Source organism: Trichoderma harzianum, assembly GCF_003025095.1.
Source record: "Trichoderma harzianum CBS 226.95 unplaced genomic scaffold M431scaffold_10, whole genome shotgun sequence".
In the NCBI taxonomy this organism is placed as follows: domain Eukaryota; kingdom Fungi; phylum Ascomycota; class Sordariomycetes; order Hypocreales; family Hypocreaceae; genus Trichoderma; species Trichoderma harzianum.
The window spans coordinates 199183-224046 of NW_020209258.1; the positions used below are offsets into that span (position 1 = coordinate 199183).

The window sequence follows — 24864 nt, forward strand, 5'->3', positions numbered from 1 at the left end:
AGGAATTCGCGCATTGTTTGAGATTGAGCATTTTCATGTGAAGGGCTGAATGTATGTTTTGGCTTTGTGATGATGATGGTGTCACTGCGTAATTAGGCAGTAATATCGAGGTGACCTGATCATCCGGGTTCTCACCACGCGTTCTAGGACATAACGATGATAATTCGGATGCCTACGAGAACATGGGGAAATACACAAACATCAATGGATATACAGATATGAAACTCATAACCCGCAATAGCTGAGTAGATGATAGATTACGTGCAGCCGGTTGCTGCCGAAACTTTCAGTCGCGAGATGCAGAGATCGGGCTAATTTACGAGTCCCCGCCACAGCTGAGCCAAGGAATATGAGGTAATGCCGCTTACAAAGGCAACATGGTTATTATTTGAGTAGCTGGATAGAGTTAAAAGTTGAAGTAGCTCAAACTTCCGACCATATGATAACAAAGGGCCTCTTCCGCGTTGTTACAGCCAATGTGCTAATTTGTGCTACAACAACCAGCCTCCGCTTGAACCAGCTGCTCCCCGACCAGCCTTGACCGCTGCTGATTCTCCTCCCCGTGATAAGATGCTGCGTTACTTTACCTGCTTGAAGACGTTAGCGTTGATTCATCGCTAGCATCAGTATCGGTATCTGCCGGCGATCGGCCAGTTCTGCATTTATCCAGCGTCATTCTCCGCATCTTGAGCATGGGACCCGAATCATCACCGGGAATTGCGCGAGACATAAAATCACTTATCTCTCGCAGCAAGTGGAAAGAAGATTAGAGCGAAACAGCAATCACTTTGGCGGCGAATTTTCCCGCAGAGATTGACCTCAGTTGGTCAGCAAAGCCGCCAACACTGATTCAAATCAAGTCTCTACTACTCGTACACGAGATATCGACTGGCGATGAAACGTTACGCTGCTGCTCCGCGCCAACACACACACGCAAGGGTCCATTCATTCGTAGTACATATTAGCAGTGCTGCATGCCCTGTAATCGAATCAGAGAAGCTGAGAAGCGGCACTTGCTGATCTGCGTGGAACTTGGGGTAACAACGGATAGTTTACCTCCCCAGGACCCCGGAACTGGAGCTGGAATTTGAGCTGGAGCGGGACCCAGGCCGGAGACGAGAAACACAGTGAATCACTCCTGCAAGGGGCGGGAGAGGAACGTGTATTTAATTTAAGCAGCTGTCCCAGAGCTGTTCGCCCTGCTTCCAAGCTCGTGTGGCCTGACCCTGACAAACTCATTCCACCATCAGCTCACAGCCGACAATGTTTTCCAGGGCCATTGTCGCCGCATTAGCCCTGAGCGGCCCGGCTTTTGCTCTATGGCCCGTGCCGAAACACTCGTCGACCGGCAATGACACGCTCTTTATTGACCAGACGGTCCAGGTTACCTACAATGGTGAACAGGTGTGGTGGACTCCTCCATATGATGACCCCGGATCCCCGGACTTTGCTGAGACCAGGATCGATGACCAACAGGTTACTTACACGGCCGGCTACGTGCCTCCCAGCGGACCGCATTTCACCAGCAAGGAAATCGTCCAAGGCGGCCTCTCGCGGACATTCGGCGCCATCTTCCAGCAAGGCTTTGTGCCGTGGATGCTGCGTGAACGTGATTCGGACTCTGAACCGGCTCTAGGCGGAACACGGATCCGGACACTACAGATTATACAGACCCAGCACGATTCCGCGAATACCTTCAAGCCTCTGAATGGCGCGGTAAATGAATCCTATGCCCTGGATGTCGACGCAAAGGGCCACGCATCTCTCACCGCTCCGTCGTCAACCGGCATCCTTCGAGGTCTTGAGACCTTTTCTCAGCTCTTCTTCAAGCATAGCTCTGGTACTGCCTGGTACACGCAACTCGCACCTGTTTCGATTCGCGATGAGCCCAAGTATCCTCACCGCGGCCTCCTGCTGGATGTCAGCCGTCATTGGTTCGAGGTTTCTGACATTGAGCGCACCATTGATGCTCTGGCCATGAACAAAATGAACGTGCTGCATCTGCACGCTACTGACACGCAGTCATGGCCGCTGGAAATTCCATCTCTGCCTCTGCTGGCTGAGAAGGGCGCCTATCACAAGGGCTTGAGCTACTCGCCGAGCGATCTTGCCAGCATCCAAGAATATGGTGTTCATCGAGGTGTCCAGGTCATTGTAGAAATTGATATGCCGGGCCACGTTGGAATCGACAAGGCATACCCTGGGCTTAGCAACGCCTACGGAGTCAACCCGTGGCAGTGGTACTGCGCCCAGCCGCCCTGCGGATCCTTCAAGTTAAACAACACGGATGTCGAAAAGTTCATCGACAAGCTGTTTGAGGATTTGCTGCCGCGCCTGTCGCCGTATTCGGCCTACTTTCACACCGGTGGTGACGAGTACAAGGCGAACAACTCGCTGCTCGACCCGGCCCTTCGCACAAACGACATGAACACCCTACAGCCGATGCTGCAGCGCTTCCTGGACCACGTGCACGGCAAAGTTCGCGATCTGGGACTCGTTCCCATGGTTTGGGAGGAAATGATTCTGGATTGGAACGCAACTCTGGGCAAGGATGTCGTTGCTCAAACGTGGCTTGGCGGAGGAGCGATTCAGAAGCTTGCCCAGGCTGGATACAAGGTTATTGACAGCAGCAACGACTTTTACGTGAGTATTGGCATGAATACGTTCCTAGCGCTGTATTCCTTTTACTGACTATTGTTCTGCTGCTAGTATCTCGACTGTGGTCGTGGTGAGTGGCTCGATTTTGCAAACGGGGACCCCTTTAACAACAACTATCCCTTCCTCGACTGGTGCGACCCGACCAAAAACTGGAAGCTCATTTACTCACACGAGCCCACGGACGGCGTGTCCGATGATCTCAAGAAGAATGTCATTGGTGGCGAAGTTGCCGTTTGGACTGAGACCATTGATCCAACCAGCTTGGACTCTATCATCTGGCCGCGAGCAGGAGCAGCAGCTGAGATTTGGTGGTCGGGCAAGATAGATGAGAAGGGAAACAACCGATCGCAAATTGATGCACGGCCGAGATTATCGGAGCAGCGAGAGCGCATGTTGGCTAGGGGAGTCCGAGGAACGCCAATTACGCAGCTGTGGTGTAGCCAGGTCGATGTTCATAACTGCGAGTCTGGGAATTACTGATGCGGGTTAATGAACAAAGTATGTAATGTGGTATATATGAATGTTTCTTTTTCACGCTGCTGTTGAAGGCCGGGGACATCTCGTTTGTGATGACGGTTAGACTGAAAATCACTTATAACAAGATGTCATATGCAGGGGGCGGCACTCCGCATTATGGAGCGACGGCTCTATTCCCCTCCAAGTCGAATTGATGAGAAATATTTTGTCACTCAGACTATGGCCTTTGTATTTCGTACTTCGTAACTTATTCCACATCATCCTATATGCAATATAGATCCACCAAATGTAGTAGGATTTGATGCTTAGAAAAAGGGGTTGACTGGGACCCAAAGTCAAGACAACCAAATCAACTCCCGTGGAAGTCCCCGATTCGCGGATTTAATACTTGCTTGCGTACGGGGGAGGGTGGGATGACGGAGCACTGCAGAAGCGGCTTCTCGGATCTCTTCTAGGTTCCTAGTCTGAGTATTGCCGTGGTGGGTCGTATCCTATCCGGCATTCAATGCTCTAGAGACTATACTCTTACACGTCGATTGGATAGTAACCCCAGAGCTCGTATTCATGATTCCAAGGCCTTTGCTCGCCTTTCCAGGGTACCGTATACGGTATTTGATTGAGTTGTGATCCGTGTAAACGCCTAATGAGTGACACTCCCTCAATGTTGCGAGCCCCTAGTAGGATACGGGTATATAAGACACAAACACCCGCCTGGCCCGGCACTTGTCAAACACCAAGAGGCAGCTCAACCAACACACGGACTTTTAATCTAAAACTTCCTCAACAAATACAAGATGCACGTTCCTCTTGCATCTCTCTCATTTGCTTCCCTTGCCGCAGCCTCTCTACCAGAGGGCGTGATCGAAATCCCCCTCCAGCGCATCAAAAATCAGACCGCGTATGGCGCCGAATTCCTAGTCGGCAACCCGCCACAAAAGGCCATTATTTCAGCTGATACGGGCAGCCCGACGTATGCCTTTGAGTCGCCTCGTACGTATTAGTACACCCAATTCCTTTTTTACATTCAATTACACGGGAAGGGGATATGTCGATGCGGTAATTTTACATTGCTGACCTTTTGTCTCACAGGCAATGTCGTATGCCAGAATGGCTTCTGCTCAAGCTACGGCACTTACGACAACACCACTTCCACCACAACAAAATGGATCAGCGATGGCTATAACGATTTGCTCATCGACCATGGCTTTGGAAGTTACATTAACGACACTCTCCAGGTCGGCGGCATCACCCTCAAAGACATGATGTTTGGCGTCGTCGAGCTAAACGCTGCCTCTTTTCCCATCAACACGCAACAGACTGCCATCTTCGGCCTTGGAGCCTTCTGTCAGACCAAGGCCTGCGACACCTACCCGACTTTCATCAACCAACTATACGAGCATGGTGTCATTTCCCGCCGTGCCTTTAGTGTATACCTGGGACCGAATGATGCCGACGCCAAAGCGTCGCTGCTCATCGGTGGAATTGATCTTGCTAAACGCCAGGGTCCTGTTTACAAATTGGATGTCCTAGATCCGACCACGATCGCGGCGAATGAGCAGCCAAACTGGATCCCCCTTTCCAGCCTTGAACTGCAGCTTGCAAATGGAACCAAAGTCACGTCTACCTATGACAATGGCACATATGCTCTCTGGGACACCGGCTCTCCCGGATGGTACGTTCAACAAGACCTCTTTGACGCCCTCACCAGTTATTGGGGGCTCGCAAACCCTGACCCAAACGACACCTTATTTGTGGACTGCAAGTTCCGTGAGCCGTCTGATGACTCTATTGCTGTGAATCTTGGTCAAGGAATTGTCTTCAATGTGCCGCTGAGTTCTCTGCCCATAGACAACGGCGATGGCACTTGTACTGCACCGGTTGCGCCGTTTGGTACCTTGATGGGTGATACTTTTCTCCGCAACGTCTACTTTACGTTTGACTACGACAACCTGACGATTGAGTTTTCTCTTGCAAAGTACACTGATGAGACGAACATTGTCAAGATTGAGTAATGAATGAAGCAGCCACACATTGTGTGGGCACACTTATGGTCTATCAATAGTCAGGGATGGTTGGGACACCGACTTGCACCTGAGATTATGAATGATGATGCATCAATGAGGATATATAGTAATTAAATAATTATTCACACAATCTTTCGCTAGCTGCAGTCTATGCTTATTCAATGAGCCACCGGGAGCTTTCCTCTTGGCTGCGCATCACCAAACAGAATGTCCACCGCTGCGGAAAATGCTTCGACCGTCGGCTCATAGACAGCGATGTAAGTGCCAATCTGAGCGTCATCTAGGAAGTCGTACGGCGCACATGTTGCAATTGAGATTAAAGGCGATGTACCACGCCTCTTGGCAATTTCTAGGCCGAGCTCCTTCTGGTATTTCGATTCACGGGCATTGCGAGTGGCCAGAATCACAACATCGGCCTCTTCCACTTGCTTCCACTGCTCATCCGTGAGGGTAGATTTAGTGAATCTCACATCAGAAAACTGAGGCGCTCTGTTGCGGATACGATCTCCGAAGGTCTCCCCAATCCAAGGAACTCGAGTTGGCAGAGTCCCGCTATCAACAGCTCCGCCGATGGGCACATCGGGTCCGGGAGAGACAAACGCAATCTTCGTGGTCGATTTAAGGGGCAGAAGACCCTCTTGCGCCCGGACAAGAGTAGTTGCATCTGCGTATACTTGGTGAGCGAGCTTCTCCCCCCTCTCGTTGATTGCTGTCAAGGTCGCTGGAGGCTCTGCGTGGAGAGCGACGTCCCAGTTCGTATATCTATCCTTTAGCTTTCGGAGACGCTCCAGGGATTCGTCGACTCTCTCCTGAGATAGCTCTCCGGTGTTTATAGCTTCGCAGACATGATCAACAGCCGCTGATTGTACGTCAAAAGTATGGCAGATCATGACGTTGTCAACACCAGCCTGGAATGCCATAAGTGATCCTTCCACAGTGCCATAAGTCGCACGAACACCATCCATTTCGAGACAGTCAGTCATGATGACACCGTCATATTTCCACTCATTTCGCAAGATTCCAATGCTATCTGGGGATAGAGTTGCAGGTAAGCCGTCCTTTAACAGCTGTGGGAGAGAAATGTGAGCCGTCATGATCATCTCAATGTTGTCGGCAACGGCATCGCGGAACGGAATCAGTTCCAGTTTGTCCATATCAGCCCTTGATTTATCAATGATGGGCAGTCCGTAATGTGAATCCACGGCGGTATCTCCATGGCCTGGGAAATGCTTGATGCACGGCACGACTTTGTGCTCTCTCAGGCCTTTTGTGCAGGCGGCTGCAAATTTGGACACTGTTTCTGCTTGGTCGCTAGGGCTTCGAACACCAATCACGGGGTTCAGTGGCTCTGAATTGATGTCGCCAACCGGGGCGTAGTTCATGTTGATGCCGAAATATCGCAGCATCTCAGCTGTGGCTTTTCCAACCTCATAGGCAGAGTCGAGAGAGCCAGCAGCGCCGAGAGTCATGGGACCAGGCTGCTGAGAGGCTACGGGTGGTGAAATGCGAGTAACCAATCCATTTTCTTGATCTATTCCGATGAAAAGAGGCTGGCTGTGGCCTGCATCCTTGGCAATCTTCTGGAGACCCAAACACAGCGCCTGAAGTTGTGCGGCATCAAGCACGTTGCGCTTGAACAGGACAATTGCTCCAACACCGTAATCACGGATCAGAGTTGTGATTTCTTTGTTAATCTCACGGCCGTGAAAGCCAACAGCAAATAGCTAAGCGTAAACAAGTTAGCCATGTCTCGTCCTGGCGAGAAGGTGGTTGGATCTCACCTGGCCGACTTTCTTGCGCTGCTCCGCTGAGACCATTTTGACTGTCTTGAAGCTGATCCTGGATATAACACGACCGGATATTGAAGTCAAATATCTCTCCTTCCTATTTCGTATGCCTCTTGAGGGGAGTCCGGAGAGAATCTAAGTATCAGTTTCGCAATTTCTGTTGGGTTAGGAGGTGATGGTCTAGGGTTCTGATCCTTAATGAGCTCCATTTACCACTTGCGGGGCGTCAACCTCGGCGGGCTCATTACTAAACAATGTAACGTCTCGGATGCTGCTGCCGAAAATTGCTTCAAGCTTATCTTCTTCACTTCATTATTCCCCGGAAACTGCTGTTTGGGAATGCCTCGATTCGTTCGCCGATATAGGCTATTCTGTCATCGTCTCTTGAGGTGGGGGTCAGGCGATGTTTTGACCAGCAATGGCACTGGCTTGGCTATAAAGGTGGCTTGAAAAATGTAACGTGGAATTTTGACCCCCAACAGTATGGACAAATGAGCTCGCGGGGGTTTGAAGCAGTTGATGCACTACATGTGTTGACTTGGGAAGAATCGATATACTCAATATAACAATCGTCTCTCTACATTATCCAGACTACAATCAATGTCTCAAAATTCTTAATCGTCACTTCCAGAGGCGACAAGTTGGCCTATCGCAGAAATATCGTGTCTCAGGCAGAATCTCCAACCCCACTGCTGCGGCAACGAATAATTTCCCCGCCATGGAGACGTGATGGTGGGGGAGGGGTAATTCTGTCTTATTCTGTCAACAAGTTGACGTTCAAGAAGTGAAGCGGCGATGTTTTTGACACAGATATAAGGGATGAAACCCCGGTAGAGTTATATACTACAGCGGTTCGAATGAGCAAGTGATTATCCTCTACCGTGTCACAGCACACACTTGGCCATTAATGGTTGGAGCAGGTATCGGGACGCCTATATGAATACATAGAAATGGCATATGATGAATAAATGACAAAGTGAAGAATTATTCATTATACTAATATACATAATTTACTAATAGGAGATATCTCTGTAATGCGATGGTAGACTTGAAATAACCAGATCCGGCCTCCTTTGCCAAAATCATGATGCCATTTGCTGAAATGCTGCCATCATATCAGCCATTGCCTGCGCTCCATCGTCAGAAAATAGCATCTTGGAGTTTTTCCACGTCTCTTCTGCTGCTCGTTTAGATCTTTCAAACATCTTTTTGTCAAATTCCGAGACCAGAGGTGTCACGATCTGTTGAAACTCTGCAGCATCCTCGGCCTTATCCCACGATTGGATGATGGTATTCGCAAGATCCAACGAGTCCCATAATGCAAGGTTGACACCTTCCCCTGCCCATGGCATCATCAAATGAGCTGCATCACCAATGATAGCAACACCCGGTTGTGCTTCCCATGTATGGCCAATGGGGAGCATGTACAGTGGCTTTGGCTCGGACAACTGAGTCGCGTTTGCTGTGACCAGCGTCTCATCGACGGCAGTGGAAATGAGATCCTTGACTTGCTCACTCCAGGTACCAAAAAGATCTGAACTGTCCACCAACGCCCTTTTCAAGCTGCCGGCTTCCAGGTCTGCCGAAGGTGCGCAAAATGGAGTTTCATCTTCTGTCGAGACTCCAACATAAAGGCGAATGGAGTCTTGTACCCCACGATGGCTTACAACACCCTTTTTACTGCCGAGAATGAAGCACGAGCCAGTGCCGACCAGGGTAGACAACGCAGGATAGCGAGTCGTAGCGTTAAGGATGTCTAACGTCAGATATTGGTTGCCACCGTAGTAAGGCTGGACTGTTGTTATAAGATTGCGAATCTTAGACCAAGCCCCATCTGCGCCCACCACGAAATCGTGCTCAAGGATTCCTTTGGCACCGAAATCAAGGGAAATCCGGTTTGTAGATGTTCGGCTTGCGCTCAGCAGCTTGCACTCCCATCTTATACTCTCGGCAGGTATGGATTCGAGCAACAAGTGCGTGAGTGTGTTTCGCGCAATTTCGGGGCGGCTTTGTGGCCCTGAGCCTCCACTATCTCTATGAGTTACCCGGGCATGCTTATTCATGACGATGAGCTCTTCACTGCAGTCAAGGATATGCTTCTGGAAGTCTTCCCACAGACCACAGGCGCGGATGGCTGCCAGTCCAGACTCTTGATGAAGATCTAGCATGCCGGATGGCGTCAGAAGAGTCGAGTCATCGGGTTTATCCCGAAGTTCGTAGAGTGTGAATGGAACCCCATGTTTATGGAGGAGAACGCCAAGACAGAGACCGGATGGCCCTCCACCAATGATGGCGATGCTGGGACGTGAATCTGAGGCTGACATGGTTTGGATTTTGTTTAGAAAAGTGATAAATGGCTGCCAATTGAGAGCATATTCTGCAAGTTCAGTTATGACTTCTTCTCTGGAGGCTGGATGAACAGCGTCACTGGATTTAAATAGCTACAACTGAAATCCTTCATCGTGTCCTTTCGGTATAGACTCAAGATAACCAGTGCTGTCCTTTCCACATCTACGTACTAAGATATCGAACGGCATACGTAGCCAGACACGTTGACTCATTGAAAAGCGCCTTCAGTCGGTATCATTTGGACAACTTCGGACACGACGCAAGAACCAGTTTCCAGATCTAGGAGTCTGCACGTGACCTCGGACGCTCGTCCGGGCGCTCTCGGGCCCGAAGCCGGTATCGGCGGATTTATTTCGGACGGCCGAAGTTCTCTCGGATTAAGGCCTTGGAAGGCTGTTGTTTGATGCATCATCACAGAGGTTTTGATGTGTTGGTTGAGTCTTTGGGATGAAGATGATCATCATTTTCGTATTTCGTATTTAGATTGAGATGTATGACTCTGGATATGTAAATTACTATATATAATGCTGGGTTTAGATCATGTCCCATTCGCCTCGCTCTACAGCTACAATCGACTGGGCTTTGAACACGTATAGCCCAATCTCTCCTCCTTCATCCCTCGAATCTGATCTACGCGATGATATCTCGTCCCCTTAGCCGACTTCCAAAGATTTTGCTCACCAGAACAATGGCCACGCAATCAACTGGTCAGGGAAGAGCAGCCGCCACGAAAGATTGGTCGGCGGCCCAGTATCTCAAATTCGCTGAGCAGCGCACCCGACCCTCGCGTGATCTTATTGCTCAAGTGCCTTTGGCATCGCCAACTCGCATTATCGACATTGGATGCGGTCCTGGCAATTCGACTGAAGTCCTTGCGAAACAATGGCCGGATGCACATATTTCGGGGATGGATTCCTCTCCCGACATGATTGAAACGGCACGCAAGGCATTGCCTAACCTGGACTTTACTGTGGCGGATCTGGCAACTTATACGCCAGAGGGACCGGTCGACCTTTTATTTTCCAATGCGGTCTTTCAGTGGATCAACTTTGAGGACAGAATCCCCATCATCAGCCGCCTGATTCAATCCCTCAAGCCTGGAGGTGTTTTTGCATTCCAAGTTCCCGACAACCACACCGAGAAATCTCACGAAGCAATGCGTGCAGTTGCTGAGAACGGTCCTTGGGCAGAGACTCTTGGGCGTCTTAAGCCGGCACTGGGACCCTTCCAGACGCCTATTGAGCTTTACAATGGACTAAAGCCCCTGTGTTCGTCTATAGATGTGTGGCACACGTATTACCAGCATCCTTTGGGTGGTCACCAGGAGATTGTTGAATGGGTCAAAGGCACGGGGTTACGGCCCTTTATCGATCCTCTCGAACCTGAGCAGAAGGAAGGATTCCTAGCAGCGTACCTGGAGAAGCTCAAGGAGCTTTATCCCTTGTGCGATGATGGAACAGTCTTGTTGCGATATCCTCGACTATTTTTTGTTGCTGTCCGCGCTTGAGTTCAGCATGAGCATTGTATCTATTTACACGATTCTAGTTTGATTCATACAAATACAACTTTTAAAATGATTATTTTGCTAAACTTTGGCGAAAAATGCGCGATTCTTTCGGAACCTGGCAACTGCCACGAGAGCCGTAGCTCCCAGTCCCATGCAGCCAGCGTATGTGATGGCAGGTCTGTATGCTTCGAATCCGCCCCCTGTTCCTCCGTAGGCATCGAGAAGGTATCCAGCGATTGGCGAACCCTAGTATTATCAGCAACTTGAATAGTATATCGATACTGTGAATGAGCCGTGGAGGCTTACCATGAGATATCCGCCGCCCCAACCTGTAACAATCATGGCCATCGCCACAGACACTCTCTGAGATCCAAAAACATTGCCCACTACCGTAGGCATGGTGGAAAAGAAGCCACCGTTAGCTGCACCGTTGATAACAACGAAGACAATCAGCGGAGCCAGAGTTTTCGAAGCAGGCCATATCGCCAACATAGTAACGGCGTTGATCAACAGAGAAAACATTAATACGTTGAGAGCACCAAATCTGTCACAAAGGAAGCCACAGAGAATTCTCCCTGCAGCGGATGAGAGATTGAAGCCCGCCAGGAGACCAGCACCAGTGGATGCAGTAAGACCGACTGACCTGCTGTAGAGCGGAATAAAGAACGCAGGAACCAAGAGAGGAAAAGTTGCAATCGCACCAGCGGTGAAGATGATTACGAACCCGAGATCGCGGAAAAGACGCCTGAACACGTTATCAGCTTAGGAATTGAGCCCCCCCAAACAATTCGTCTCACCATTCAATGAAGCCTGCAGTCTTGACTGGCGATCTCTCTTTCACCAGCCATGCCGCAGGGAGACCGGTGGCCAGTGTCACCAATCCAAGAACTCGATATGCCCATGCAGTTCCGTGTCGCTGAATTACTGCATCTAAGAGAAAACTTGTAGTCGCTCCACCAAAGCCTCCTCCAGCGAATACGATGCCATTTGCTAGCCCCCTCTTCTTGCTGAAATATTGTGCCGGGGTAGCAGATACAGCCATGAAACAGAGGCTCATCCCAAGACCGAGAGTAACGCCAGAGGTGACGAATAATCCTGCGAGGCTGGAGACTGCGAAGCTGCTTACGATCTCAGACATGCCGAGGAGAAAAATGCCTAGGATGGCTGTTCGCTGTGCCCCAATTGCTCGGATGATGCGCGAATTGATAATAGCCAAGCAGGAGATGAGGGCAATGGCCAATGAACCAACATATGACAAGGTGGCGGGACTTGAGAGTCCCTTTTCCACGAGAGCTCCTTGGAGTACACCCCAGCTATAGCCCATTCCTACAAACTACAATGAATGAATTCGTATCAGCGATGTATCCTTACCTAAACACGCATCATGTTGGAGAAGATCCAGATATGTACTCACCCACCACGCGATGACGGCACAGGCACCCACGACGACCCAACCATAACCTCCATCTGGCACGACCGAGTCTGCTAGACGAGAAGCCTCCAAGACGTCGTCAGATGAAGAGGTTTGAGACTCATCAGCGGGTGCATTGTTGTGAAACCGGTTATGCCCGGATGCGTTATTCTGTATGGGAAGCTCAACGAGCTCAACTGCAGTGGTCGTTGAAGTCGCCATTGTGATGGAAAGCAAGATACAACAACTTTGTGTTTCTCACTAGGTTACAGACTTTATATCAACAGCCAGCTGTTATTTTTTTTTTGCTGATAATCGCTATAGGCCGTGGTGAATTCTTAGGCCGAGCGGTCCACATCCTGGCACGCCCTCTGGTTGACAAGATTCGGAGACAAAAATTGGAGCAGCGTTGGTGGCGCTTTATGCCGGTATTGAATGAGCCGAGGACGGACACGTCAACGTTATCTATTCAAAAGCAACGAATAATCGCCTGCTGACTCATCTCTGGCCTGCGAGATTGCTTCTACGCTTTGGCATCGGCTGTGGGCTTAGATCCGGATATGGGATGTGTACACGTGTATGTGGACAGATGGGTCACCAATACTTATGACGATGAGCAGGCACTAAAGCTGTGAAGCAAACTGAATAAGATCACTCAATGTTATATTCTTTTCTTTTATTCATCTGCCTGTATTGGCATATTTTTGTACAAGGCCATCTTTGATGCCTGTCAAATTATGTCGCTAAAATGTTTACAGAAATGCAATCGTTATCCTCGCTCTCAACCCTGGAAAGGAGTCTCAAAGGGCCTCTCTGCCTGGGGCGTAATGCGAGCAAGGTGTCGCCTCTGTCCGTTCTCCCAATCCACGAGAGCGCTGTGCTGGGTAACTCTGTTGTCCCAGACAACAACGGTCTTGTCCTCCCACTTGACGCGAGCCTGGAAGTCGGCTCCAAGAGCTAGATGATCATACAGGAACTTGAGAATAGTGTCGGACTCTTCCTTCTTCAGGCCAACGATGTCGCGAGTGACTACAGAGTGAATGTCAGTTATCCGGATCATATGGCAGTCTAGCTGACGTTCAGGGCACACGAGACTTACACTGAGGGTTGACATAAATGGCCTTCTCTCCTGTAGCAGGGTGAGTTCGGATGATGGGGTGAGCATGTACAACAGGGTCTCGTCGCTTGATACTGTTGCGAGCGGCGGCGGCGTTGACCTGCTCAATACCCGAGTGGGTGGCCTGGAGGCCGTGCAGACGCTCCTGGAAGAGAGGGCTGAGTCGCTTGTATGCCGTGACGGCATCAACGAAGATGGTGTCGCCTCCAGTCTCGGGCTTGTCCAGGATGTACAAGAAGGTGGTTCCGGGAGGCTGAGCCTCGTATGAAACGTCAGAGTGCCATGCCACAGAGCTGGTTCTGGTCTTGAAGTAATCCAAGTGGCCCTTATCGTTCACGCCACGGTGGACGAGATGAACCTCGGGGTAGTTCTCAGGGGAGCCGGATGTAGGGTGAATGTGGTGACGTCCAAAGTATGAGCCGAACTTGAGGGCGTCGGCAATGGGCAGATCAGCAAAGTCCTGGTCTCGGAAGGCCACGACCTTGCGCTTGGCGACATAGTGAGCCAGCTCATCTTTGCCGGCGTCGCTGAGAGAGGACAGCTGGATGCCTCTCACTTCGGAGCCGATGGAGGGGGTGAGCTCCGTGACCTTGACTCCGCTGGGAAGAAGGTTGGGATACGAGGTATCGGCGTCCTTGCCGTGCTCGTAGTGCTCAAAAGGCGTAAGAGGAGGGTACTTCTGTTCTGGGTTCCATGTTGGGAGGTAGTGAGGGTACTGTATATGTCGTGTGAGTATAAGGGACCGTTACACCGTTCAATTTAACAGACTCACGTGGGCAGCAGGGCCGCCAGCCTTGCCCTCCTCGGCGTCCTTGTCAATGTAGGTCAAGTCAATCTCCTTGTACTGTCCAAGATCCAGCTTATAAACGGATGCCGGAACGGGTCCGTTGTTGCTGGTAGTGGTAGCAGTCTCAACCAATGCGGGAGCCATTTTGTATGAGATTTCAATGTCTTCTTCCTAAGATTCTCACAGAAATAGTAAGTCAATTCGTGCTTCTAATGGCCCGTTGGGCACTGTCCCTTTTATACGTTTGCCCAACCTGCGTCTCTTCCCCTCTCTGTCGCGGCCCATCGGTCTCATTTCATCGGCATCGGGCGAACCCCACCCCCACAATGGCATGCATCGTGAACTCTATGGCGAATTGACGAATCATCCAATCATCCAGTATGAGACCTGTCTGATCTTCGGATTTACATTTTAGCAGATAAATGATGTTAATTGCTACATCCCTTGCCTGCAGATTTTGGAGGGCGCCACAGTATCGCACTACCAGACATGATCTGTACGGTGTTGATGCTATTGATAGTGCGAATCACGCAATCCAGCTTATACAGTGTAATCGCTGCAGCAGTTGTACGACCACGAAGCACGCAATATACATCCTTTTCTTGGCTGATTACGTTTACATGCTAAATCTTCAGCTATAGGCTCTTTCAATATCCCGATTGCGGCAGCGGGTCATCGCTAAACGGATCTCGTCATGTGTCTGATTGTTGACTGGCACTTTGAGGTCCACAGAGCTGGGTTATCGCTTCTGTGTATGCGCTCCAAAGAGGAAAGTCAATTACAAATATCCCCTGAGATTTGAGCTATTTCTTGCGAGTAATCGTATTCAGCTAGAGGATTTGGGTGCGATAGGAACGCATCAGATCCCAATGTGCAAGATGGCAGCCTGAAGTTTGGTCATGAAGTAATGACGAAATACGGCATCTGCCGGGAGCCCGAGGGGTCGACGTTGCCCGCGAACTTCAAAGTTAATATCGTGGTGATCTGCATATAATTAAAGGCTATGCATTTGACTTTTTCACAAGTAAAAGAAGAGCAAAACAAGACAGAAATAATGCTCCCTTGATTGCCGCTCAGAGGCCTAGCATTAGTCGAGTCTCAAAGCTGCGAAAACGGAGCCATGCATTATCAAGCAGAAGGGAATCCTGTCGCAGTGCGCAACGATTAACGCATATCTGGCTGAATTCTTAGTTCCTGTCCGATGGGTCCCTTCATTACCTCATATAGCTAGAAGATGACGAACCTATCTAATCTTGACTGCGTATCAACATCTTCCCCAAGTGGTTTCATGTTGCTGCAGCTCTCAGCTGATGTACCTGGAACAGGAATGGATGGTGATGATTGTATCATATTAGTACTGGAAGCCGCAAGAGCAAGGAGTTCCCAAGCCGTTTAGGTTCATGATTTATATGCCTAGAGAGCTTCTATTAATACAACAAATCGCCCACAAAGTAAGTGTAGACGTATGTGTAATGGGAACGCCGTGAATGGATGCAGCTTACTTCATGTAAGCAATAAGGAAAGCTCCAGTTCATTTACGGTTTTAAGCGGGAAATTAGACTTGTCCATGTGGCAGAAGCATACTCGACCGGTTAATTCAATGCATGTAATGCCATTCTGCCACGCCTGTGATGATTGCATCAAACTTGCACTTTATCCACTATACTGTAGCCAACGTTTATCTCATTGGAGCACTGAGAAATGCACAACGGCCATAACTGCCCAACACCGAATCATTAGTAGACACATATTACTCACTAAGAACGAATATGCGTCTAACTTTTGGAAAAGCTCACAGGGACCATCATAAGCTTGTATGAAAGGCGCGGGGGGTAAGACCTGTAATAAGTTGCTTGTGGTTCATGCGTGAAGTGATTACAGCAAGGTCCTGCTGAGAGTTAAAAAGTACGCCTACCGGTGTTAACTATAATGTCAACGACGTCACGTATGCTCAGTCTTTAGAGCGCTTATGTGCTTGGGTTAGACTTTCGTGGAGGTTTGATGATTATTGCGTATTACCCTTATGTTGTTGAGCTAGAGCCTTTTCTTGTACCTATTATCTGAGAATTCCCTATTGCCTTATTGGATGAATCTTTACTTTTCATAAAGCATACAGACATTCTATCTCACCAGAGAAATGTAATTCTAGCACCAAAGGCTTGGATATGGGTTACTTGTACCTCGTTAGAAAACTGGACATGGCGCACAGAGCCTGTCTTCATATTGGTCTTCGATAGCCAAAGACACGGTCAAATTTGCCAGACAAGTAGCTTCAAAGATCTGCTTATTGACAAACCGTATGTATGTAACTAAATATCACCTGGTAAATTGAAGAAGTTTGTGAGTGGAAATACGTTGAGTAAGAGGCACTGACAAGCTAAAGAGAAGGAGGTCCTATTACCAATAAGATGATTCCATCGTGTAGTATGTTCAATAGTAGCTGACAAGCGCTTTCTCGGGCTACACGTCAATATCATTCGGCTGTGGTATTGCGCAATGGGTTCTTTTGTAATTGTCGGCATCTGTGGGTATAAGAGGTGAGTATGTCATCTGTATCACTGCTATCTATTGACTACACTGGGGCGTTTACCATACACGTCCAATTAAGGTTAAGTTATCATGATTGGTAGCTGAGCTTAACAGAACTACATGGATTTTGTAAGTTGATTCCATACCAGCCGTGTTCGACTCGGTACTGATTAACTGTTTGAGGTTGTTTGACTTACGCCGCTGCTTGGATCTACGCGCCCAACCGGTGACAGGGCTCCATGCAAAATACGCGATTAAGTTGCCTGCAGCTTATTTTTGTTGAGATTAAGTATTGAGTTAGCATGATCACCATATGGTAGCCTGGCTACTGAGAAATTGAGCGAATGAAAAGCCGTATAGGCCGTGCTTGTGTGAAATCGCGCTTACACGTATCAAAATGGCATTTTCCTATGTCGGCTTTTCTTCCTACATGAGTACAATCCTCATTAGGAAAATCACTGCACCGTGACCATTTTGGGTGTTAATATTCGTTGATTCTACGACAAACTCTTAATTATAGGCAAACACTTGTTTGCCCACTGCTAGCCCCATCAAGCAAGTATACAGATCTTCAAATTACTGTATTCATCTAGCTACAGATACAATATTATATATATACTCGCCAAATATCCTCTTCTACAACTCCTCATTGACTTTTGCATTGTGTTCGTCATTAAAAGACATCTCAATATGGCTACCAAAACAGTTTTAGTGATTGGAGGAACTGGTGCACAAGGTGTGCCCATTGTACAAGGTGAGTTGCATAACTATATGGCTTTGCCTTACTATTTATTGACAATATTACAGAACTCGACCAACATGGCTACCATGTGCGCGTGCTCACTCGTGATCCAGAGTCTGAACATTCACAGAGGCTCCGAAGCGTTGCACCAAATGTTCAATACGTGACTGGCACACCTACTGACCAGGATGCACTGCGTTCCGCCTTTGCGGGAGTGGACTACGCTTTTGTCAACCTTAATAGTTTCGCCTTCGGCATCAAGAACCAGATATACTGGGGCATACGGACATTTGAGATTGCAGTGCAAAGCGGTGTGAAGCACTATATCTGGTCATCACTCGACAATTATGCGCTAGAGACCAACTACGATGATGACCTGCGCTGTGGTCACTACTATGGTAAAGGACATGTCAAGCAATGGATGTCAGCATTGCCACAGAGCCCTATGAAGTGGTCTGTTGTCTGCACCGGGCCTTACATTGAGCAACTTTGGTTTCAGCATCCTCAGAAGTCAGATTCAGGCGTGTACGACTTCCGCCTGCCGATTGATGATGGAGTTATTCCATATGTATGCTTGGATGATATGGGCTATTATGTACGATGGATATATGAGCACCCAGAAAGATCTGCGGGACTCAACCTGGACATTGGAGTCGAAGATGTCTCTCTCGAGCAAATAGCTAAAGCCTTTACTGATGCCACTGGCAGACCTGCAAAAGCAACTAATCTCACTATTGAACAAGGGACACAAGAGACTGGGTTATCGGAAGAGGATATGGAGCACAAAATAGGGACTTCGACGGCACCAGGCGATCCGTCCCTGCTAACTTTCCGTCAAAACTTTTCCGCATGGTGGAGAATTTACCAGAACTGCGGGACTAAGCTTGGACTCTGCAAGAGAGACTACAACCTCTTGGACGAGATTTATCCAGGAAGGATCAGAAGTTTGAAGCAGTGGATGGAGAAAGTGGGCTATGATGGTGATGCTACGCGTACTTTCGAGGCTGGTATACCATGGGGCATGTAAACTATGAATACCACTTGGAGCTAATAACAATGTGGATGAGAGTGTGATTCAGCTGTTTCATGGTATTCCCAGTTCTTCATCTTCTGAAACAGCTACGTGAATACACAGAACTTTCCCTGTGAGCCATCTCTACTGGTCTGCAAAAAGCGTGCCATTGAGATACTTGAGACCAGTATCCACCGCCACAGTAACCACCCTCTTTCCAAGACCCAGCTCCTTGGCTAGCTGTATTGCGGCAACAATATTGATCCCAGTTGAAGTTCCAACAAGCAACCCTTCTTCTTTAGCAAGGCGGCGACACATGTCTCGAGCCTCTGCTTCAGGGATAGCACGAACTTCGTCGTATAATCGCTGATCCAGATGCGGCGGGATAATTCCAGAGCCGATACCTTCGACGGTGTGACTTCCCTTCTGACCCTTGGTGAGCATCGGTGATTCCGCAGGCTCTAGGATTACTATTTTGGCATGAGGTTGCTTTGCTCGTAGAACACCTGCTACTCCTGTGGCCATGCCGGCGGTACCAACAGCACCACAGAAGGCGTCGATGCCATCACTGAACTGCTCAACAAGCTCATGTCCAATCTCCCCATAACCAACAAGTGCGTCGTTGTTATGGAACTGGTTGGTATAATAATAGCCATCTGATTTGCTGATTTTCTCCGCACGGCGTTTCAAAGAGGGAATAAGGTCAGCAGTGACCTTCCCGCCAACGCTGGGTACGATGTCGACTTCCGCTCCAAGTGCGGCCATTGTGCGCAATTTTTCGACTGAAAAGGCGTCGGAACAGACAACCAAGAAGCGGTATCCTTTGACAGCAGAGATGAGGGCCAAAGAGGATCCTGTACTGCCGCCAGTGGCTTCAACGATGGTCATACCAGGTTTCAAGTCTCCTCGTCTCTCCGCCTCTTCTACCATGGACCTTGCCATACGATCCTTGTAGCTCCCGGTTGGGTTAAAGTATTCCAGTTTGACAAAAACTTCTGCAGCATCCTTTGGGACAACATTGTTGAGGCGCACCACCGGGGTGTTGCCAATTGCACCCAAGATGCTGTTGACTGGTTTCGGGAGAGTCGAACTCATGATGGAAGAAGAGACAAAGTTACCGAAAGTGAGCAAAGCGAAAGCAGGTGTTGCGATGTGAGTATGTAAATATATACCATTGATGAACAAGAAGCCCAACTAAGAGTGGATGACTCTGATCCTATCAATGTGTCGGAGATTTGAGAAAGCCAAGTATTATGCTTGACACAACTGAGGAGCCTACTTCTCTCCACTATTCAGACTATCTTCTGCACAGCGCCCTACTCATGACATTGACACCACTCTCGCGTTATATATACTTAAATTTATTAGTTCGTTCTCAAATAAACGTTGACATTCCACTGTCAAATTTGGCGCCCTTTGTTGTTCGGGAGTCCATATGGGCGGGATATATCCGTATTCAGCGAAGTGTCATTTCACGATCACCGCTAATATATTGTGCTGAAGTGCGAATAAAGACAAAGCGACGGAGTAATACACAATTAGCTACCTAGTTAAACGGCGAAGCGCACAATGAATTGAGCATAGCATTAGCGCCCTCTACATTTTCATTCCACTTGACATGTGCCATTCGTCCTTAGTCCCCGCTCATCGGAACAAAAAGAGTCATGGCATATGACTCCAACTGGGATTGGGTCTATCATATTGGCGGTAAAAGTTTTGACTCAAACTTCATTCGCTACAAGACACTGTGGATGTCCGGGGGCGTGTACACAGAAAAAACTTGATTCGCTTTTGCTCAGCGGACATAGGACGCGATCGGTAAAGAAGAAAAATATGCATTATGTATTAAAGTATTATATGTTAGATGGTGAAAGCTGCTCCGCAGCCATAGCCTCATTACGTATTACGTCGTTGTATCTTTATGTCGTATTTGGTGAAGATAATTAAGTGGAATCAAATTGCTGCTGGCCGCGTTCTTCCTTGTCAAGAGTCAACTCTTCTGTGCCAAGAGAACTCAGTAGACCTAAGCCGCTAGCTCCCGTCATGGCGAAGAATATGGCTCTGAATGCATCCGAATATGTTTTCTGAATGACCAGGAGTGATTCAGCTGGTATATCTAGCGTTCTCAATTTTGGAATAAATCCAATCGCCATGTTTGCGTCCCCGAGTTGTTGGAGCTCTGCTGGCAAATATGGGATAATCTGGGAAATGGACGGCTCAAAGACATTGCTGAATATGGTGGAGCTAATAGCCAGGCCAACGAGCCCACCAAGCAATCGAAGAAACATCATGAGGCCAATTACAAGCCCAGTATCATCAATGTTGGCCACACTGGCTTGTATCGGGAGCTGAGGCACCCGCAGAAGAGCGCCGACACCCCATCCCCACATAATGGGAATGCCGAAACCCATGGCCGTGGATGAAGATACGCTGAGTAGAGCTAGCAGTCCTGTTCCAAGAGTCACAAGGAACCAAGAGATCCAGATGCTCCATCTGTAACCCTTGAGGGGGCCGACCAATGCAGCGGACGACCCAGCAGCTAGAACACTAGCAACACTTGTCGGAAGTAGGGTCAATGCAGTATGGATGAGAGTTTCATTCTTGACGGCTTGGTAGAAGAAAGGAAGGTATTGCATCAGAGAAAACAGTATCATTCCATGGAAAAAGGTCCCGATAAGTGTAGCCGATGCAGTTCGTGGATAGAAAAGGCGGTGCGGAATGATGGGCTTTAGAGGTTTGGATTCGTACCAAGCGAATACAATAAGACCAAAGGTCCCAATCAGGAACGGAAACAGAGTCTTCCATGAGCTCCATGGATAAAGCGTTCCCGCCCAGCTCAATGGCAGGACGAACAATGTGCAAGATGATGTAAAAAGAGCAATGCCTATCCAGTCAAGTTGTTTCGTCCTCTGTATCAAAGGGGTGTCTATCCTCTTTAGCTTGAGGCAAAAGAGCACGAGAGGGTACGCCACACCAAGGCATGGAAGGTTTATCCAGCCAATCCATCTCCAGGAAGCATATTGGCAGAAGATTGCTCCAAGAGATGGACCGAGAATGCTTCCCACCGCGGTCGGAATAGCCATAATTCCAAGATACGTCGGTCGCTCTTTCAGCACGGTCATATCAGTGACAATGATCTCGCCGAGGACGTCCAAGCCTCCACCTCCCAAGCCCTGAAGCAGGCGTCCGACGATAATTGCTGGCATATTAGGTGCTAATCCGAACACAATGGATCCAACGGCAAAGAAGAAAAAGGCAAGTTGGAATAGGCCTTTGCGGCCATAGATGTCGGATAAGCTTGTGTATAGTGGCTGCGTGATGACGGTGGCAAGGAGGAAGGCAATGCCAGCCCAGAATGATTGTAAGGTCGTGCCATGAAGTTGCTCTGCAATAGACTACAAAAAGTAAGCAATTCGGCACCGAATGTCTGTAATAAAGATGCACCAGGTGCAACGTCCCAATGATAGCTATCTTTCTCGGTAGCTCCGGGTGAATGCTAATAGATGAAACGGGCTCGGAGTTGCGTACCGGTATTGCCACTGAGAGGCCAGTAGAATCGAGAGAAAAGATAAAGACAACGATATTGATGGCCAAAAAGGCGAGGTAAAAGTTGAGAGGCCTTTTCTCTCTTGTTTCTGCGATAGAACCCCCTTCATCGGCTAATTCGTTGGCCGCGTGTACATTCGCAGAAATCTTTTCCGTGTTATTGACAGCGCCGTCCGCCCCATCTTGGTTGATTGGACATAATTCGATCTGCGGCTGGGCATCACCGCTTTGGATCATTGCTCAAACTTGCTGAGCACATGTACTCCGGAAGAGAAGAAAAGAAACTATCGCGAAGATTTGTTGCTTGGTGCAGCATCGGATGCGGCGCTATTACTTAGTTCAAACGAAACTGATAGCTATCGGGCTGCAATTGGAGCAGTTCAAAACATTACAGGAGATCAAACACACTATAACGAGAGATATATCACAAATCGATTTATTGGAAGAAGAAGGATCTCAGGTGCCCCGAAGCACTCAGACCAGCAAGACACCAGACGGCAAATGCACGTGCGGTAAACAGGGTTCATTCTCCGAAGGAGCCAGACGGCTTGCAAAAAAAACAGGGACCGCCAAATGAATTTGCGCAGACAAGAAGGCAGAATACGCTCGCCATTCTGGATGAGTTTAGTGTGGCGGGTACGAGCGGATTGCCTATTTCTGTATGCCGACCATTCCTCGATTCCCCCTTAAGAGCGTACGCGTACGTTCAATGGATCAACTCCAGTAGGTATGAATTGGTGTTGAATACCGACTTTTAGCTTAACAGTCTACAGGGCTATAGTAAGGTGTGGTATATATCATTTTTTTTTTTTTTGTTTCTTCTTCTATTCCATTGCTGTTGTTATGCGCGCTATAGATGAGCCTTGTCGCGCTCTGACCTCTCATTCTTCAGAGGCCTCCAGTAACGAGTTTATTATGAAATGATACCATCAGCGTCCTCGCGCTTTGAACTAAGCATTCATCCAACAAATCGCCGAGCCCTCGACCGAGAAATACTTTAGAGGCAAGAGAATCAGTTGGGCAGAAGCACTCGTCGACGTCGACGTAAAACGCGAGCAACAAGGTAAGTGCCGGGTGAGATAACGGGAGACCGGGGAACCACCGCTCCGAGAAGTGGATCGCATCGCGGAGAGAATACAACATTTCGGCTGCTGTAGCCCCCGCGGGGAAGCTATCTCCCACGCTTGTTATAAGATCGGCTTCATAAGAGGTCTGGGCTTCCATTCATCTAGACACCATCTCGCTAACACGCCCTGCAGAGCCAGGTAGGTCCAGTCGCCCGTCCAAGGTCTTTGATCCGGCTAGATCATCAATAAAGGCCACTCCCCTGTAGCAGCCGGGCAACCCATGGACCAAGAGCAGCGAGAGCACCAAAAGGCGCGCTACAAGAGTCAAAATGCTCTGGACCATTCCCTTCTGCAACGGGGTTGGCTGCCAGAAGGTCAAGGATTCCCCCACCGTGTAAGTCGGCATCGTAGCCAACAGTAGTAATACAATCCAGAACTAGTTTGACGTCTATACTGGCCATCTTAAAGCTAGGAGTAACCTTGAGTTCAAATTCTGGTGCTGAACTTGTGGCACATTTTTTTAACTGCAGACCAACACTTATAGAAAAGCTACGGGGACGGCAGTAATTACTCTTGATCCATCACCTGGGTTATCATTGTTGATTTATAGAGGCGCCACAATCCCCTTAGACAATAAGAAGATGGCGATGGCGTAGATTTCACAATTACTCATACGAAAGCACAGAGAGGGATTTTATGTCTTTATTTTCCATATTTTTGACTTCGGCGTCTCGGTGAGATGGTGTAGTCCGAAGATGGTATAGCAAGCCAAGAATAGCAAAGACCTATCGAAAGAAAACAATATACAAGCTAAACAAGCCAAGTATTACAGGCTGCAGGGACCTTTGTTCACTCAAACAAATAGCTCATATTTGCATTTTATTTGTGACACAGGAGCGCGGCTGTGTGACGGTGCGCATCATCTAACCTTGAATGTCGGGCAACCCCGTTCCCAACCCCCCTTCTTGTTCTACCATACCCGGCCGGGTGCGGCCCGTACCGAATGCGAAAGTTCCGCAATGTGAGGTGTGATTGTGTAACGGATTAATTTCCGAGCACATGTCTGGTGATGATTTGATGTACTCATATCGCGGCGCGTGGTTACACCATGATATGTATCGCTGTGTTATGATCCAGCAAATGTAGGATGAGAGGCGGCGACATATGGGTATTCTCAGCTAAATACAAATTTACAAAGTTGTATTAAGTAGAATACCGAGACATTCATTATCTCTGTATAACATGTGATCCTACACAAAGATAAGGAATCTGCTTGCTACCACCCTCTCTTTTCAGCTTGGGAATTGTGTGACACATAAGCTACTTCAACAGAGACCACAGGTACTTTCGACTTCGTGAGGAAACAAAACATATGCTGGATTTGTCAAAGCAGCTATTCTCTTTGGCGTTTTTATGACTCTTCATAAATCCAGCATATGTTTGTTTCCTTACCTGAGTTCGGAAGAATAGATAGGCGAGAAGGGGCTCGAAAATTGAAAGACAAAAAAAGAAGAGTCTTCCGAAGAAGAGCTCAAGCTGGACATGAGGGGAATTGAACCCCTGACCTTTCCCATGCGAAGGGAAAATCATACCCCTAGACCACACGCCCAATTTATTACATAATCTGTCGCTGAATTCTCTCATACGATTTTGCTGTGGTTGCTGTCGAAGAGTTTGCCAAATCGCGAAAAAAAAGGAGCAAAAAACTGGACCCGAGGGGAATTGAACCCCTGACCTTTCACATGCGAAGCGAAAATCATACCCCTAGACCACGAGCCCAATTATATACAAGAAGTAGTGCAATAAGCTTCTATACAGGTTACTCGCGGGCCAAACCATCCCGCTGATGAG

At 48.5% G+C, this 24864-nt stretch overlaps 10 protein-coding genes and 2 non-coding genes across 12 annotated transcripts; 4 read left to right on the forward strand and 8 right to left on the reverse strand.

Moving 5' to 3' along the window:
- Window positions 1–1263: 1263 nt before the first annotated feature.
- M431DRAFT_484147 (glycoside hydrolase family 20 protein) lies at window positions 1264–3138 on the forward strand (the record flags this gene model as incomplete). The annotated part of the gene is made up of 2 exons (XM_024916177.1): window positions 1264–2643; window positions 2710–3138. 2 exons carry the CDS (start codon window positions 1264–1266, stop codon window positions 3136–3138), a joined length of 1809 nt encoding a protein of 602 aa, XP_024771744.1.
- A 652-nt stretch (window positions 3139–3790) lies between these two features.
- M431DRAFT_210061 (hypothetical protein) lies at window positions 3791–5238 on the forward strand. The gene is made up of 2 exons (XM_024913441.1): window positions 3791–4125; window positions 4225–5238. Exons 1-2 carry the CDS (start codon window positions 3930–3932, stop codon window positions 5145–5147), a joined length of 1119 nt encoding a protein of 372 aa, XP_024771745.1. The 5' UTR covers window positions 3791–3929; the 3' UTR covers window positions 5148–5238.
- Window positions 5239–5317: 79 nt separating this feature from the next.
- M431DRAFT_497371 (glycoside hydrolase family 3 protein) lies at window positions 5318–6976 on the reverse strand (the record flags this gene model as incomplete). Its single annotated transcript, XM_024917585.1, has 2 exons — window positions 5318–6883; window positions 6941–6976. The coding sequence occupies 2 exons, from the start codon at window positions 6974–6976 to the stop codon at window positions 5318–5320; spliced, it is 1602 nt and encodes a 533-aa protein (XP_024771746.1).
- Window positions 6977–7905: 929 nt separating this feature from the next.
- Window positions 7906–9439, reverse strand: M431DRAFT_510287 (hypothetical protein). The gene has a single exon (XM_024919437.1). The coding sequence runs from the start codon at window positions 9268–9270 to the stop codon at window positions 8029–8031; it is 1242 nt and encodes a 413-aa protein (XP_024771747.1). The 5' UTR covers window positions 9271–9439; the 3' UTR covers window positions 7906–8028.
- Window positions 9440–9983: 544 nt separating this feature from the next.
- Window positions 9984–10802, forward strand: M431DRAFT_484151 (hypothetical protein; the record flags this gene model as incomplete). The annotated part of the gene is made up of 1 exon (XM_024916178.1): window positions 9984–10802. One exon carries the CDS (start codon window positions 9984–9986, stop codon window positions 10800–10802), a length of 819 nt encoding a protein of 272 aa, XP_024771748.1.
- A 78-nt stretch (window positions 10803–10880) lies between these two features.
- Window positions 10881–12435, reverse strand: M431DRAFT_91578 (hypothetical protein; the record flags this gene model as incomplete). The annotated part of the gene is made up of 4 exons (XM_024924276.1): window positions 10881–11048; window positions 11109–11547; window positions 11600–12135; window positions 12217–12435. The coding sequence occupies 4 exons, from the start codon at window positions 12433–12435 to the stop codon at window positions 10881–10883; spliced, it is 1362 nt and encodes a 453-aa protein (XP_024771749.1).
- Window positions 12436–12851: 416 nt separating this feature from the next.
- M431DRAFT_510289 (hypothetical protein) lies at window positions 12852–14350 on the reverse strand. The gene is made up of 3 exons (XM_024919438.1): window positions 14103–14350; window positions 13313–14045; window positions 12852–13242 (listed from the first exon to the last, which is right to left on the reverse strand). The coding sequence occupies exons 1-3, from the start codon at window positions 14259–14261 to the stop codon at window positions 12995–12997; spliced, it is 1140 nt and encodes a 379-aa protein (XP_024771750.1). The 5' UTR covers window positions 14262–14350; the 3' UTR covers window positions 12852–12994.
- A 2961-nt stretch (window positions 14351–17311) lies between these two features.
- Window positions 17312–18479, forward strand: M431DRAFT_538626 (hypothetical protein). Its single transcript, XM_024921038.1, has 2 exons — window positions 17312–17400; window positions 17454–18479. Exons 1-2 carry the CDS (start codon window positions 17337–17339, stop codon window positions 18413–18415), a joined length of 1026 nt encoding a protein of 341 aa, XP_024771751.1. The 5' UTR covers window positions 17312–17336; the 3' UTR covers window positions 18416–18479.
- A 65-nt stretch (window positions 18480–18544) lies between these two features.
- Window positions 18545–19495, reverse strand: M431DRAFT_7537 (hypothetical protein; the record flags this gene model as incomplete). The annotated part of the gene is made up of 1 exon (XM_024922327.1): window positions 18545–19495. One exon carries the CDS (start codon window positions 19493–19495, stop codon window positions 18545–18547), a length of 951 nt encoding a protein of 316 aa, XP_024771752.1.
- Window positions 19496–20343: 848 nt separating this feature from the next.
- M431DRAFT_484156 (hypothetical protein) lies at window positions 20344–22183 on the reverse strand (the record flags this gene model as incomplete). Its single annotated transcript, XM_024916179.1, has 2 exons — window positions 20344–21795; window positions 21929–22183. The coding sequence occupies 2 exons, from the start codon at window positions 22181–22183 to the stop codon at window positions 20344–20346; spliced, it is 1707 nt and encodes a 568-aa protein (XP_024771753.1).
- Window positions 22184–24550: 2367 nt separating this feature from the next.
- M431DRAFT_t146 lies at window positions 24551–24622 on the reverse strand. The gene has a single exon. It is a non-coding gene; the product is annotated as a tRNA-Ala (tRNA).
- Window positions 24623–24720: 98 nt separating this feature from the next.
- Window positions 24721–24792, reverse strand: M431DRAFT_t145. Its single transcript has one exon. It is a non-coding gene; the product is annotated as a tRNA-Ala (tRNA).
- Between the last annotated feature and the right edge of the window lie 72 nt (window positions 24793–24864).

Bases quoted from the DNA above. Each gene is read 5' to 3' on its own strand.
- M431DRAFT_210061 (XM_024913441.1), top strand. From the start codon at position 3,930: ATGCACGTTCCTCTTGCATCTCTCTCATTTGCTTCCCTTGCCGCAGCC. The intron at 4,126-4,224 runs GTACGTATTAGT...TTTGTCTCACAG, and splicing joins GTATGCCTTTGAGTCGCCTC to GCAATGTCGTATGCCAGAAT.
- M431DRAFT_510287 (XM_024919437.1), bottom strand. From the start codon at position 9,270: ATGTCAGCCTCAGATTCACGTCCCAGCATCGCCATCATTGGTGGAGGG.
- M431DRAFT_510289 (XM_024919438.1), bottom strand. From the start codon at position 14,261: ATGGCTCCCGCATTGGTTGAGACTGCTACCACTACCAGCAACAACGGA. The intron at 14,046-14,102 runs GTGAGTCTGTTA...CGACATATACAG, and splicing joins CTGGCGGCCCTGCTGCCCAC to TACCCTCACTACCTCCCAAC. The intron at 13,243-13,312 runs GTAAGTCTCGTG...TTCACTCTGTAG, and splicing joins CATTTATGTCAACCCTCAGT to TCACTCGCGACATCGTTGGC.
- M431DRAFT_538626 (XM_024921038.1), top strand. From the start codon at position 17,337: ATGGCTACCAAAACAGTTTTAGTGATTGGAGGAACTGGTGCACAAGGT. The intron at 17,401-17,453 runs GTGAGTTGCATA...ACAATATTACAG, and splicing joins AGGTGTGCCCATTGTACAAG to AACTCGACCAACATGGCTAC.